The sequence below is a fragment of the Oncorhynchus keta genome, chromosome 22 (assembly GCF_023373465.1).
Source record: "Oncorhynchus keta strain PuntledgeMale-10-30-2019 chromosome 22, Oket_V2, whole genome shotgun sequence".
NCBI lineage: Eukaryota > Metazoa > Chordata > Actinopteri > Salmoniformes > Salmonidae > Oncorhynchus > Oncorhynchus keta.
In genome coordinates, this window is record NC_068442.1 from 20,211,040 (window position 1) to 20,228,032 (window position 16,993).

The 16,993-nt window shown below is 43.2% G+C and overlaps 1 protein-coding gene across 1 annotated transcript in view; it reads right to left on the bottom strand.

The window, feature by feature from the left end:
- The window catches only part of LOC118401147 (SH3 and multiple ankyrin repeat domains protein 3-like), a 96,477-nt gene that overhangs the window by 59,135 nt on the left and 20,349 nt on the right, over positions 1 to 16,993 (bottom strand). The window contains 1 exon segment of the mRNA XM_035798421.2: positions 8 to 121. Within this exon segment, the coding sequence (XP_035654314.2) occupies positions 8 to 121 (114 nt within the window).

Below are 16,993 nucleotides of genomic sequence, written 5' to 3' on the forward strand. Positions count from 1 at the left end.
TCATTACCTAGCCGAGGGTCGTACTGTCTCATCTGAACCTCCTCCACACAGTCGGCAGGGAACCAGCCTGTTCTCCCCTTGACCGTGCCCTCCCAGAAGCCTCCTTCTCCTATACTCAACACTGACACAGGGGGAGAGACAGAGACAGAGAAAGTTAACTACAGCATATGTACAGTTCATTGCAGGTTAACAGATACAGATGAGTCTCCACTGTGGCTAAAAGGAAGTAGATGTCACAGAACGTTGGGTGGATTAAGTTGTAAGTCCCTAATCACAGTCAGTTCTTGTATCCTGTGGATAAAGTGGACATAATTGAATGTTTTATTTTGACCAGGAAGTCCCATTGAGGTCGGAAGACCTCTTTTTCATTTTATTTCCTGAAAATAACAGATGCAAACCCAACACTGGCAATCACTCAGTAAATTGCGATTCAATTGCATGGCAGTGAGTTGTGTGTGTTCTTAGTCAAGGCAGGCATTTGGTGTGTGTGTGTGTGTGTGTGTGTCTCAGTGTGTGTTGTCGTGTGTGTGGTGTGTGTATGTGTGTAATTGCGTGCATGAGTGTGCCCTGCCGTGGTAATTAGAGACGAATGTATGGTTGATAATAATCTTCGCTGCAGGACTGAGTCAAGCTCTCATTTCCACTAAGCTTATCCATTACCTCAACACACACATGTTAACATACACATCCATTACGCACAGGAAGACTAAGGAGCTGGACATACACATATATCGACACACACATAAACGAACACCAGCTGGAACTCTGGCTGTGTTCTACTGAACCCTCATCCTTCCATGGTTGCTAGGTTACGGCAAAGTCAGGTTGCAGCATGTGGCTGGTTTGAAGAATGTTAGAATGATGGGATGTTAACCTATTGGAATGTTAACATGTTGGAATGACGGAATGTGCTACCCAGGATGAATTCTCCAATCTCACTTAGTGAGTGACACTTGACTTCTTATATCTCAGGACAGGTGACCATACGTTGGGAAACTGCACTAGCACGCCATTAGCGTGCCAGTACACATCTGCTACCTCAGCATGGAGAATCCAGCATAGAACCAGAGTCCCAGAGTTCCAGGCAAAGGCAGGGCTCACTCTGATCGGATAGTGGAGCTGCATCGACCCCCTCTCCTGGAGTAAACCTGCTGTGTTCCCTCTCTCTGATCACAGATTAAACCTGCTTCACTGTGTCAGTCTCCTGGGCATACTCCCTCTATGCCGTTCCCTGTCCTTTGGCTTGGCATACAACCATTGCATAGCACTAAGCGATTACTTGCCTTCATTCTATTCAGAAATGTCTCAATAGTGAAATATGGTAGACCTTCAGGGAACTGAAACACACACACACCATCATCTCTATTTCCCTTCTTCAGCTGAATACACCCGAGCTAGCTGTAATCAAGGACCAGGAAATCAACCTGCCAATTAGCAGACAGCCACATGAACCATGATGATAAGCACCTCAATAACCCCAGAGCATTGCATCACCACTTAAATATGCAGTCTGGGGCCTCACGAGTGGCACAGCGGTCTAAGGCACAGCATCACTACAGACCCAGGTTCATACCCAGGCTATGTCACAGCCGGCCGCGACCTGAAGACCCTTGAGGCGGTGCACAATTTGCCCAGTGTCGTCCGGGTTAGGGGAGGGTTTGGCGGGCCGGGATGTCCTTGTCCCATCGCGTTTTAGCAACTCCTGTGGCGGGCACCGGGCGCATGCACGCTGACACAGTCGCCAGTTCAACGCATTGGTGCATCTGGCTTCCAGGTTAAGTAAGCAGTGTGTCAAGAAGCAGTGCGGCTTGGCAGGGTTGTGTTTTGGGGGAAGTATGGCTCTCAACCTTCGCCTCTCCCGTATCCGTACGGGAGTTGCAGCGATGGAACAAGAATGTAACTACCAATTGATATCACGAAAAAGGGGTACAAATTTGTAAAATAGTATGCATATTAAATTCGGAACGTATCATCATGACACTGTACACAAAAAACGAGGACCTTTGGCTCAAGTATTAGTTTCAAAACTACTGGCTGAAATGATACAATTCTGGAGCATAACTTTAATCCTCTCTCTGACATAAACTCATATCACACATCAACATTCATACTACAGTTCAAATTCAACATTACTTCTGAGTCACTTCAAACTAACATCCCAAATCACATGAACATTGTATTTTATTCATGACCACTATTAGTCCACTATTGTTGAACGTGCATCTTGATGAATGTCAGAAGGCAGAGCCAAACATTGGGGATTGAAATGATAAAAAGGTGAACCTTTTACAAGCGATGATGATGAACCATGAGTATCCTTTGGAGACATGTTGTCTGTTCCAACACATGAATGCATTATTTTTCAAGCCCAGAATGACATACTGAACTAGAGATTGGAGTGGCAGGACACAAATGCCAAAAGTATTTCTGATTGGTTCTGCTCTCCATCACTCAGTCACAACACGAGTCAACAATTTGCATCATGCGGCAGGCTCCCCACTCGAACTGGTGAGCATGTAAAACCATTCCCTCGTCTTTACTCTGCGAGGAGTGTTTCTCTCTCTCCGTGTGTGTGTGTGTGTGTGTGTGTGTGTGTGTGTGTGTGTGTGTGTGTGTGTGTGTGTGTGTGTGTGTGTGTGTGTGTGTGTGTGTGTGTGTGTGTGTGTGTGTGTGTGTGTGTGTGTGTGTGTGTGTGTGTGTGTGTGTGTGTGTGTGTGTGTGTGTGTGTGTGTGTGTGTGTGTGTGTGTGTGCATGTGTGTGTGTGTGTGTGTGTGTGTGGGTGTGTGAACACCATGAAATAAGACCCCTGACAGTGCCACTACCACAAACAGACTGTGACCAAAGATGACCGTCACCGATCACACTGAAGCAGAGAGAACGAGAGAGAGTAAAAACGAAAGGGAGAGCGGGAAAGTGCCACAGAGAACAGGGTAATTGAGAGTGAAGGCTGATGAAATACACTTCATAAAAAGCTTAAATAACCCTGGTCCCCACACACGTACACAAACAAGGTTTTAGGAGCATCACCCTTACAGTGCCACTATTCAAATCAAATTACATTTCATTGGTTGCATACATATATTTGCAGATGTTGTCGCAGGTGCAGCTAAATGCTTGTGTGTCTAGCTCCAACAGTCTAGCTCCAACAGACTAGCTCCAACAGTCTAGCTCCAACAGTCTAGCTCCAACAGACTATAGCTCCAACAGACTAGCTCCAACAGACTAGCTCCAACAGTCTAGCTCCAACAGACTAGCTCCAACAGTCTAGCTCCAACAGTCTAGCTCCAACAGTCTAGCTCCAACAGACTAGCTCCAACAGACTAGCTCCAACAGTTTAGCTCCAACAGACTAGCTCCAACAGACTAGCTCCAACAGTCTAGCTCCAACAGACTAGCTCCAACAGACTAGCTCCAACAGTCTAGCTCCAACAGACAACACACAGACAACACAAAGATTCCTTGATGCCCTTCCAGACTCCCTCTGCCTACCCAAGGACGCCAGAGGACAAAAATCAGTTAACCACCTAACTGAGGATCTCAATTTAACCTTGCACAATACCCTAGATGCAGTTACACCCCTAAAAACTAACAACATTTCTCATAAGAAACTAGCTCCCTGGTACACAGAAAATACCCGAGCTCTGAAGCAAGCTTCCAGAAAATTGGAACGGAAATGGCGCCACACCAAACTGGAAGTCTTCCGACTAGCTTGGAAAGACGGTACCGTGCAGTACCGAAGAGCCCTTACTGCTGCTCGATCATCCTATTTTTCTAACTTAATTGAGGAAAATAAGAACAATCCGAAATTCCTTTTTGATACTGTTGCAAAGCTAACTAAAAAGCAGCATTCCCCAAGAGAGGATGGCTTTCACTTTAGCAGTGATAAATTCAACTTCTTTGAGGAAAAGATTATGATTATTAGAAAGCAAATTACGGACTCCTCTTTAAACCTGCGTATTCCTTCAAACCTCAGTTGTCCTGAGTCTGCACAACTCTGCCAGGACCTAGGATCAAGAGAGACGCTCAAGTGTTTTAGTACTATATCTCTTGACACTTATGATGAAAATAATCATGGCCTCTAAACCTTCAAGCTGCATACTGGACCCTATTCCAACTAAACTACTGAAAGAGCTGCTTCCTGTGCTTGGCCCTCCTATGTTGAACATAATAAACGGCTCCCTATCCACTGGATGTGTACCAAACTCACTAAAAGTGGCAGTAATAAAGCCCTCTTGAAAAAGCCAAACCTTGACCCAGAAAATATAAAAAACTATCGGCCTATATAGAATCTTCCATTCCTCTCAAAAATTTTAGAGAAGGCTGTTGCGCAGCAACTCACTGCCTTCCTGAAGACAAACAATGTATACGAAATGCTTCAGTCTGGTTTTAGACCCCATCATAGCACTGAGACAGCACTTGTGAAGGTGGTAAATGGCATTTTAATGGCATCGGACCGAGGCTCTGCATCTGTCCTCGTGCTCCTAGACCTTAGTGCTGCTTTTGATACCATCGATCACCACATTCTTTTGGAGAGTTTGGAAACCCAAATTGGTCTACACGGACATGTTCTGGCCTGGTTTAGATTTTATCTGTCGGAAATATATCAGTTTGTCTCTGTGAATGGTTTGTCCTCTGACAAATCAACTGTACATTTCGGTGTTCCTCAAGGTTCCGTTTTAGGACCACTATTGTTTTCACTATATATTTTACCTCTTGGGGATGTTATTCGAAAACATAATGTTAACTTTCACTGCTATGCGGATGACACACAGCTGTACATTTCAATGAAACATGGTGAAGCCCCAAAATTGCCCTCGCTAGAAGCATGTGTTTCAGACATAAGGAAGTGGATGGCTGCAAACTTTCTACTATTAAACTCGGACAAAACAGAGATGCTTGTTCTAGGTCCCAAGAAACAAAGAGATCTTCTGTTGAATCTGACAATTAATCTTAATGGTTGTACAGTCGTCTCAAATAAAACTGTGAAGGACCTTGGCGTTACTCTGGACCCTGATCTCTCTTTTGAAGAACATATCAAGACCATTTCGAGGACAGCTTTTTTCCATCTACGTAATATTGCAAAAATCAGAAACTTTCTGTCCAAAAATTATGCAGAAAAATTAATCCATGCTTTTGTCACTTCTAGGTTAGACTACTGCAATGCTCTACTTTCCGGCTACCCGGATAAAGCACTAAATAAACTTCAGTTAGTGCTAAATACGGCTGCTAGAATCCTGACTAGAACCAAAAAATTTGATCATATTACTCCAGTGCTCGCCTCTCTACACTGGCTTCCTGTCAAAGAAAGGGCTGATTTCAAGGTTTTACTGCTAACCTACAAAGCATTACATGGGCTTGCTCCTACCTATCTCTCTGATTTGGTCCTGCCGTACATACCTACACGTACGCTACGGTCACAAGACGCAGGCCTCCTAATTGTCCCTAGAATTTCTAAGCAAACAGCTGGAGGCAGGGCTTTCTCCTATAGAGCTCCATTTTTATGGAACGGTCTGCCTACCCATGTCAGAGACGCAAACTCGGTCTCAACCTTTAAGTCTTTACTGAAGACTCATCTCTTCAGTCGGTCATATGATTGAGTGTAGTCTGGCCCAGGAGTGGGAAGGTGAACGGAAAGGCTCTGGAACAATGGACCGCCCTTGCTGTCTCTGCCTGGCCGGTTCCCCTCTTTCCACTGGGATTCTCTGCCTCTAACCCTATCACAGGGGCTGAGTCACTGGCTTACTGGGGCTCTCTCATGCCGTCCCTGGAGGGGGTGCGTCACCTGAGTGGGTTGATTCACTGTTGTGGTCATCCTGTCTGGGTTGGCACCCCCGCCCCCCTTGGGTTGTGCCGTGGCTGAGATCTTTGTGGGCTATACTCAGCCTTGTCTCAGGATGGTAGGTTGGTGGTTGAAGATATCCATCTAGTGGTGTGGGGGCTGTGCTTTGGCAAAGTGGGTGGGGTTATATCCTTCCTGTTTGGCCCTGTCCGGGGGTGTCCTCGGATGGGGCCACAGTGTCTCCTGACCCCTCCTCTCTCAGCCTCCAGCTTTTATGCTGCAGTAGTTTGTGTCGGGGGCTAGGGTCAGTTTGTTATATCTGGAGTACTTCTCCTGTCCTATTCGGTGTCCTGTGTGAATCTAAGTGTGCGTTCTCCAATTCTCTCCTTCTTTCTTTCTCTCTCTCGGAGGACCTGAGCCCTAGGACCATGCCCCAGGACTACCTGACATGATGACTCCTTGCTGTCCCCAGTCCACCTGGCCATGCTGCTGCTCCAGTTTCAACTGTTCTGCCTTACTATTATTCGACCATGCTGGTCATTTAAGAACATTTGAACATCTTGGCCATGTTCTGTTATAATCTCCACCCGGCACAGCCAGAAGAGAATTGGCCACCCCACATATGCTCTCTCTAATTCTCTCTTTCTTTCTCTCGGAGGAGGACCTGAGCCCTAGGACCATGCCCCAGGACTACCTGACATGATGACTCCTTGCTGTCCCCAGTCCACCTGACTGTGCTGCTGCTCCAGTTTCAACTGTTCTGCCTTAATATTATTCGACCATGCTGGTCATTTATGAACATTTGAACATCTTGGCCATGTTCTGTTATAATCTCCACCCGGCACAGCCAGAAGAGGACTGGCCACCCCACATAGCCTGGTTCCTCTCTAGGTTTCTTCCTAGGTTTTTCCTAGCCACCGTGCTTCTACACCTGCATTGCTTGCTGTTTGGGGTTTTAGGCTGGGTTTCTGTACAGCACTTTGAGATATCAGCTGATGTACGAAGGGCTATATAAATACATTTGATTTGATTTGATTCTAGCTCCAACAGTCTAGCTCCAACAGACTAGCTCCAACAATACATAGCAGTACAAAACAATACAAACAAATCCCCCAAATTAAAATGAATAAATATCAGAACGAGCAATATTAGAGTATATATAAATACTGGTCTGTATAGAAAGTATGGACAGTTAAGTAATAATGCCTGAGAAGCTGGTGTTTGGAGGATATATTGGCACAGGTGTTGTTAGGCCGGAGACTAAGTCAATATATCCACCAAACACCTGCTTCAAGGGCATTATCACTTTCATACAATGGGTTACCAACATATTAAAATAATAATTTACATTTTTATTAATGTTATTTTGATGAATTTATTCTGTTTCATCCTTCCACAACATATAGTACCGACACAAATCTGGGGTTGCTACCCAAGCCGGCTAGTTGTTTGTTCTATTGGTTCGGTTGCCAGAGACGCGACCCAGTCATTCAGTCTTCGTTCTGTATCTATGGACACGACCCAGTCGTTCGTTCTAAATATTCCATTGCCATATTGGCTGGCAACGATCTTATCCCATGCTTGCTAACTAGCCAACTACGAATAACTTACAGTTATGTCAAAGAGTGCAGCCAGAAAGCAAGGAATTAGCTGCATTTGCATTTGTTTAAGCGGTTTTCTAGTGATATTTATTTCGATACATCCATAACAAATTAAATCAAATTGTATTTGTCACATGCGCCAAATACAACAGGTGTAGGTAGACCTTACAGTGAAGTGCTTACATACAAGCCCTTAACCAACAATGCAGTTAAGAAAATAGAGTTTAAAAAAATACTTACTAAATAAACTAAAGTAAAACAAATGAAGAATATAAAAAATAAGAAGACTTTATTCAGGGGGTACCAGTACTTTCTGGCTACACTCTTTTACATGGTTGTAAGTTAGCCGCAAGGGACAAGACGGGATAAGAACGTTACTGAGTCAATGTACAGGTTAGTCAAGGTTATTTGTACATGTAGGTAGGGGTAAAGTAACTATGCATAGATAATAAACAGCCAGTAGCAGCAATGTAAACACAAAGGGGTGGGGGGTATCAATATAAATAGTACCTGTGGAAATGTGATTAATTGTTCAGCAGTCTTATGGCTTGGGGATATAAGCTGTCAAGGAGCCTTTTGGACCTAGACTTGGTGCTCCGGTACAACTAGCCGTGTGGTAGCAGAGAGAACAGTCTATGACTTGGGTAACTGGAGTCTTTGACAATTCTTCCGACACCGCCGACTATATAGGTCCTGGGTGGCAGGAAGCTTGGCCCTGGTGAAGTACTGGGCCGTACGCGCTACCCTCTAGCACCTTAAGGTTGGATGCCGAGCAGTTGCCATACCAGCCAGTGATGCAACCAGTCTCGATGGTGCAGCTGTAGAACATTTTGAGGATCTGGGGACCCATGCCAAATATTTCAGTCTCCTGAGGGGGAAAAGCTGTTGTCATGCCCTCACAACTTTCTTGGTGTGTTTAGACCATGAGAGCTTATTGGTGATGTGGACACCAAGGAATTTGAAATTCTCGACCTGCTCCACTACAGCCCCGTCAATGTGAATGGGGGGCCTGTTCGGCCCTCCTTTTCCTGTAGTCCACAATCATCAACTTTGTCTTGATCACGTTGAGGGAGAGGTTGTTGAATCTACACTGTCAGGCCTCTAACTTCCTCCATATAGGCTGTCTCACCGTTGTCGGTGATGAGGTCTACCACCGTTATGTCGTCAGCAAACTTAGTGATGGCGTTGGAGTCATTCTTGGCCACGCAGTCGTGGGTGAACAGGTAGTACAGGAGGGGACTAAGCTCGCACCCGTGAGGGGCCCCCGTGTTGAGGATAAGCATGAAAAATGTGTTGTTGCCTACCCTTACCACCTGGGGGCGGCCCGTTAGGTAGTCCAGGATCCAGTTGCAGAGGGAGGTGTTTAGTCCCAGGGTCCTTAGCTTAGTGATAAGATTTGTGGGCACTAAGGTGTTGAACGCTGAGCTGTAGTTAATGAACAGCATTCTCACATAGGTGTTCCTTTTGTCCAGGTGGGTGTGCAAGGGCAGTGGAGTCCGATTGAGATTGAGTCATCTGTGGAGCTAACAACAAGCTAATGATGCGCAATTTCACCTGGCATAGAAAATGTTTTTTTTCTTGTCAGAACACTGTTGTTCAGAGGAGCTGGGCAACAACATAGCTAGCATAATAATTTCAAACTGAAGCTGGAAAGACTGCAAACTATCTGCACTTCTTTTTGTTTTACCTGTTTTCTATTGATAGTTCTTTGTATAAATCCATACAAATAATGCTGATTCATGTGTTCTACTGGCTGAGAAAAGCTGTATGTTTCATCCCGACTCCTGACACGTTCATTACTATGGGACAGCTGGATATCGAATTTGAATATTGAAACAATGTTGCAAATGTAGGAGAGACAGACAGCAAGGTTTATACAAACATCCACTGTTGAAAACTAAATGTTAGTTTAAAAGAAATGTGAGATAATGTCTAGATGCTTTTTATAGTGGGTAGAGATGAACTCTATAAATTGCTTGGCTGGGTTGATGAGACAGTGGATTGCGCAGTCAGATGGAACAGAGTAAATAGGCATTTTAACAGCATAGATTTAGTCAGTGATAACTTGTGGAATAGACACCGGCTGCAATGCAGTTTTTACCAATCAGCATTCAGGATTAGACCCACCCGTTGTATAATATACGAATAGAAAATGTTTACAGCAATAGTTATAGAGGATGAACAATGAGTAGAATACAGTATATGCTAAACAAAAATCCAAATGCAACATGCAAGAATTTCAAAGATTTTACTGAGATACAGTTCTCCCGACCCCTCCTTTTTCAGCCTCCAGTATTTATGTGTCGGGGGAATAGGTTCAGTCTGTTATATCTAGAGTATTTCTCCTGTCTTATCCAGTGTACTGTGTGAATTTAGGTATGCTCCCTCTAATTCTCTCTCTCTGTCTCTCTCGCTTTCTCTCTTCTCTCAGAGGCCCTGAGCCCTAGGACCATGCCTCAGGATTACCTTGCCAGATGACTCCTTGCTGTCCCCAGTCCACCTGGTCATGCTGCTGATCCAGTTTCAACTGTTCTGCATGTGGCTATGGAACTCTGACTTGTTCACTGGACATGCTACTGTATCTTTTCCTGGACATGCTGTTTTGTTTTCGACTCTCTCTTTCTACTGCACCTGCTTGTCTAACTCTGAAGGATCGGCTATGAAAAGACTACTGACATTTACTCCTGAGGTGCTGACCTGTTGCACCATCTAAAACCACTGTGATTATTATTATTTGACCCAGTCAATCCCTGATCTGTTTCACCTGTCTTTGTGATTGTCTCCACCCCCCCCCCCTCCAGATGTCACCCATCTTCCGCATTATCCCCTGTGTATTTCTACCTGTGTTCTCTGTTTGTCTGTTGCCAGTTTATTTTGTTCGTCAAGCCTACCAGCATTTTTTCCCTTGCTCCTGTCTTTGCTATAGTTCCTGTTTTCTTGTTTCTCGGTGTACACCATTCCTGCCTGCCCTGACCCTGACTGCCGTCCTGTACCTATCTGGATTACTGACCTCTGCCTGCCCTTGACCTGCCCTTTTGCCTGCCCCTGTTCGAATAATAAACGTTTGTTATTTCAACACTATCTGCACCTGGGTCTTATTCTTGAATGTGATAGACCTGCTGGTCATCTATGATTGTTTGAACATCTTCGCCATGCACTGTTATAATCTACACCCGGCACAGCCAGAAGAGGACTGGCCACCCCTCAGAGCCTGGTTCCCTCTAGGTTTCTTCCCATGTCTATGCCTTTCTAGGGAGTTTTTCCTAGCCACCATGTTTCTACATCTGCATTGCTTGCTGTTTGGGGTTTTAGGCTGGGTTTCTGTACAGCACTTTGTGACATATGCTGATGTAAAAAGGATTTAAAAGTAAATTTGATTGATTTAAGGAAATGTATGGATTTTACATGACTGGGAATACAGTCAATACAGTCAACATGAATCTGTTGGTCACAGATACTGTGCTTGAAAAAAAATTGATCGTGAATCAGAACCAGTGAGTATCTGGTGTGACCACCATTTGCCTCATACAGCGAGACACATATCCTTCACATAGAGCTGACTAGGCTGTTGATTGTGGCCTATGGAATGTTGGCCCACTACTTTTCACTGGCTGTACGAAGTTGCTGAATATGGGTGGGAACTGGAACAGGCTGTCATACACATCGATCCAGAGCATCCCAAACATGCTCAGTGGGCGACATGCCTGGTGAGTATGCAGGCCATGATATAACTGGGCCATTTTCAGCTTCCAGAAATTGTGTAAAGATCATTGTGACATGGGGCCGTAAAATATATCACTAGCCACTTTAAACAATGCTACCTAATATAATGTTACATACCCTACATTATTCATCTCATATGCATACGTATATACTGTACTCTATATCATCTACTGCATCCTTATGTAATACATGTATCACTAGCCACTTTAACTATGCCACTTTGTTTACATACTCATCTCATATGTATATACTGTACTCGATACCATCTACTGTATCTTGCCTATGCTGCTCTGTACCATCACTCATTCATATATCTTTATGTACATATTCTTTATCCCCTTACACTGTGTATAAGACAGTAGTTTTGGAATTGTTAGTTAGATTACTTGTTGGTTATTACTGCATTGTCGGAACTAGAAGCACAAGCATTTCGCTACACTCGCATTAACATCTGCTAACCATGTGTATGTGACTAATACAATTTGATTAGATTTGATTGGATTTATCATGCCGAAACATGAGGTGATGGCAGCGGATGAATGTCACGACAATGGTCCTCAGGATCTCGTCACTTTATCTCTGTGCATTAAAATTGCCATCAATAAAATGCAATTGTGTTCGTTGTCCTTGGCTTATGCCCATACCATAATAACCCCACAGACACCATGGGGCACTCTGTTCACAATGTTGACATTAGCAAACCGCTCACCCACACAACGCCATACACATGGTTTGCGGTTGTGAAGCTGGTTGGACGTACTGCCGAATTCTCAAAAACAAAGTTAGACGCGGCTTATGGTAGAGAAATGAACATGCCAATTGCACGCTCCCTCAAAACTTGAGACATCGGTGGCATTGTGTTGTGTGACAAAACTGAACATTTTAGAGTGACCTTTTATTGTCCCCAGCACAAGGTGTAATGATCATGCTGTTTAATATGCTACATCTGTCAGGTGGAGGAATTATCTTGGCAAAGGAGAAATGCTCACTAACAGGGATATAAACAAATTTGTGCAAAACATTTGAGAGATAAGCTTTTTGTGCATATGGAACATTTCTGGGATCTTTTATTTCAGCTCATGAAACATGGGGCCAACACTTTACATGTTGCGTTTTACTTTTTTGTTCAGTATATATGTGAAGTGGGTAGAACAGTATGCTATGTCTCTATGTACATAGGGCAGCAGCAGTCTCTAATGTGTAGGGTAGAGCACCAGGTGGTAGCCGGGTAGTTACAGTGATTAAGGTTTAGGGCAATTTACTGGTTGGAGGCCGGCTAATAGTGACGATTTAACAGTCTGATGGCCTGAAGATAGAAGCTGTCTCTCGGTTCAAGCTTTGATGCACCTGAACTTTCTCCACCTTCTAGATGGTAGCGGGGTGAACACTCCATGGCTCGGGTGGCTGAGGTTCTTGATGATCTTCTTGGCCTTCCTGTGACACTGGTTGCTGTAGAGTAATAGAAGGCAGGAAGTGTGTCCCAGGGGATGCTTTGGGCTGACCGCACCACCGTCTGGACAGCCCTGCGGTTGCAGAACGGTGCAATTGCAGTACCAGGCAGTGATACAGCCTGACAAGATACCCTCAATGGTGCATCTGTAGAAGTTTGTGAGGGTCTTATGGGCCAAGCGACTTCTTCACTACACCGTCTGTGTGAATGGACCATTTCAGGTCATCAGTGATGTGCAAGCCGAGGAGCTTGAAGCTTTCACCCTCTCCACTGCAGCCCCGTCGATGTGGATGGGGGCGTGCGCTCTCTGCTGTTTTCTGAAGTCCATGATCAGCTCCTTCATTTTGTTGATGTTGACAGAGAGGTTATTATCTTTGCACCCCTCCGCCAGGGCTTTCACCTTCTCCCTGTAGGCTGTCTCGTTCTTGTTGATAATCAGGCCTACCACTGTTGTGTCATCAGCAAACTGTTATGTCTTGTGCCAAGGCCCGGTTGGCATGACTATTGGCCCCTTGAAACAGAAGCTGGCACTCAGTGGCCCTGAAACAGGGCTCTGTGTGTATTTAGTGGCCAAGTGGCACCAGTGTGTCTTTTGCTATCCAGACTGAGCTGGGAGCAAGGCCATAGAGAGGGAAAGAGGGAGAAACGTAGAGGGAGATGAGAGAGCATATATAAAAGGGAGAAGACATGATGTGAATATAAAGAGTGAAAAAGTGGAGGAAGAGAAGGTTGGAAATGGGGAGAAATCAGAGGACAGATAAAAGTAGGGGAATAGAAAAGAGGGTTGATGGACAGGAGAGAAGAGGCATAACCAGAAAACCATCACAGTGTGTTGTATGTGACTCTAACTGAGGTTAAAGCCAAGAGCTCATGGGTCGTTCCACCAATTTGGAGAAGTATAACTTTTGATTTCCCCTGATTTTAACATTCTGTCATAAAGAGCACATGTTCTACTTCATAGAAAACATGTTTTGGCACCTTAGCAAGTCTTTATTCATATTCAAAATATGATTTATTGAATTGTCCATGTTGCTCTTTATTTACTATAACAGGCTTTTAAAATTCAATATTGGTGCACAATTGACCCTTCACTAAGCCCCATCCCCCTTGGTTACTGTTGCAACCTCAGACAACATTTTCCCGGGAAGCCCAATTCCCCATTCAACCACTGGTGAAATCCCCTCACAATGATCTCCAACTGTGTTTCTAATACACAATTAAATTAAACACAGTATACCTCTTGCTAATCAGGAAACTCTGGGGTATGTTGTTGTGGACTGTCATTACAATTGCTTCACAGGAACCTAGTAAAATTATGTTTATAGTGTAGCTAGCCACTGAATGGCTTTGAATTCATTATCAACTTGCAGTCAAAGCCATAGCCACTTTTGGAGCTAACTAGTGCTCTCAAATTGTATCCTGATGTCATAAGCAGATTGGCGTTGTATTCATAACATTGCTAAGTTTGCTGGCTAACATACATTTTGAGAAAATAAGTTTTATTAAGAGACTAGCTGACCAGCTGAGGTAGCAAACAATGTAACAAAAGTAATTATAATTTCAGATAAGAACAATACTCTGCAACAGGCTCTGTATTTCAGGAATCACAGTAGCAAGTACTCCTGGTGTAGTGTTATATTATTTAGCCTTTTAAACATGAGCTTTTTTTAAAGAAAACTCTGTTTTTGCCAATGCCCTCATTGGCTTTCATGCGATTTAAATACGAGCTTGTCCGAGGTGTCGGAATTGACAACAGTTGCTATCCATTGAAGCGCTGCGATTGGTTGTCAAAAATTCTGGGGCGGTGCTGAGCAAAGACTCCATTTCTACTTCAAATATTAAAGGGATACAAAATGCAATATTTTCGTGGAACGTCCCTCATAGTACAGTCCTGCATCGGGTTGGACACCCACGGTTCCCCAGCGAGTGACCCGCAAAAAAAATTCAGCTGGTGGTGGAATGAAAACATTATTTTGTGAACAAATATATTCGCATTGAGTCTACACATATCTGGAACTATATTGCAGGGATGTGACACCATTCTTCCACAAGAAATTCCATAATTTGGTGTTTTGTTGAAACTGCTGTCTCAGGTGCTACTCCAGAATCTCCCATAAGTGTTCAATTGGGTTGAGATCTGGTGACTGAGATGACCATGGCAGATGGCTTACATTGTTATCATGCTCATCAAACCATTCAGCAACTACTTGTGCCCTGTGGATGGAGGCATTATCATGAATTGCTTAATTAACTCAGGAACCACAGCAGTATGGCAGCATCTGCTTTCAATACACGCTGTATCCCTCATTTACACAAGTGTTTCCATTATTTTGGCAGTTACCGATAGTAGCCTAAAGCAGTGAACTGTCCATTGTTTGTGTTTTGCTGAAACATTCCTAATTTGCCCACATGCACCATTTATGTTCCCTCCACCCACACATGACTACATTGCCAAGTGAACTTTTCCTGGCTAGCCTAGCTCACGTGAATTTGGCTAACGTAACCGGCAAAATAATGGTGGAATAACACCATTGTGGAAACAGGAGGTGTGCGAGCGAACTCTCAGGTTTGGAAGGAGTCGTTGTAGACAAGGAGGTCAACAACCCGGTAGATGGATACAAAGCCTGAAAAAAAATATCTGTTAATTATTATATTAATTCAGGCTTTTGTTAATTATGTAACCTTTTGCGTGTCGGGAAGAGTATTTTCGTTTTTGGCAAAAAAAAACGTACCCATTTGAAACGGCCTATTTCTCAGCCCCAGAAACTAGAATATGCATATAATTGTCAGATTATGATAGAAAACACTAAAGTTTCCAAAACGGTCAAAATATTGCCTGTGAGTATAACAGAACTTATATTGCAGCTGAAAACGTGAGGAATATCCAATCAGGAAGTGCCTCTTATTTTGAAACCGCTCTGTTCCTATGCATGCCTATCCTCCATTTAAAGGGATATCAACCAGATTCCTTTTTCTATGGCTTCCCTAAGGTGTCAACAGTCTTTAGACATAGTTTCAGGCTTTTATTTTGAAACATGGGCGAGAAAGATCACATTGCGTAAGTGGATAATAGTGAAGACATCAAAACAATGAAATAACACATATGGAATAGGTGGGGGCTCTCAGAGTGAGTTTTGCACAACAGAGTAAATCTCCAAAATATAATTATTTTAAAAACAAGCCATAGAAAGTTGGTTGCAATTTCAGTTTAATCCACCAGATTTTTTCTTATTTTTTACAAATAATCCAACAAATATTGTGGTTAAAACTCAAACATACTAATAGACAGCTGTGACATAATAGATTGCAAAATAGTTGGGAAGAGATTTACAACGTACCAATTCCATGGCACATGGTTTATGAACTGATACGCAAAATGACGCCAGATTCAAAACTTTGAATTTTTCAATTTAAATTATTATACAAAATTCTTGCAACCAATAGAATGTTATATGTATGGGGGATACAATTTTTAAGAGAGAGAATGCCAGGAGTGTGCAAAGCTTTCACATTTTTGATTACTACATGATTCTATATGTGTTATTTCATTGTTTTGATATCTTCACTATTATTCTACAATGTAGAAAATAGTAAAAATAAAGAAAAACTCTTGAATGAGTAGGTGTCCAAACCTTTGACTGGTACTGTATATAAATATATATATTTACAAAAATATATATATGGGGGATTGGAAATTATGCAGAATTACATTGAATGGAGCTACAATCTATCTTCAATATTAAAGCTGATCTACCCCATGAATTAAAAAAAAGACTGAGTGAGTGGGGAGCAGAAAACTAGCTGTTATTGGCTGGAACTCTTTGTTTTTGGTCTATTAACCAATTTACCGCATGGTGATGTTGCATTTTCTACCAGAAACTATTTATTTATTTATTTTACTAGGCAAGTCAGTTAAGAACAAGTTCTTATTTTCAATGATGGCCTAGGAACAGTGGGTTAACTGCCTGTTCAGGGGAAGAATGACAGATTTGTACCTTGTCAGCTCAGGGATTTGAACTTGCAACCTTTCGGTTACTAGTCCAACGCTCTAACCACTAGGCTACCCTGCCGCCCCATAAGGAAACACTGACCACATTTACTCACACTTTTACGTTGTTATTTTCATCAGCTGCTGTACAATATGATACAAAACTCAGGAAAACATCATATTGACTGCACTAGACCTGTATATGTAAAATAGCCTTTTGAGTGACTAAAATATCACAGGTGAAAGCACCGCAGCTGTACATAGTCTATCGGTAAATAGCCTTTTGAGTGACTAAAATATCACCGGTGAAAGCACCGCAGCTGTACATAGTCTATCGGTAAATAGCCTTTTGAGTGACTAAAATATCACCGGTGAAAGCACCGCAGCTGTACATAGTCTATTGGTAAATAGCCCACCCATTTTCACCTACCTCATCCCCATACTGTTTTTAT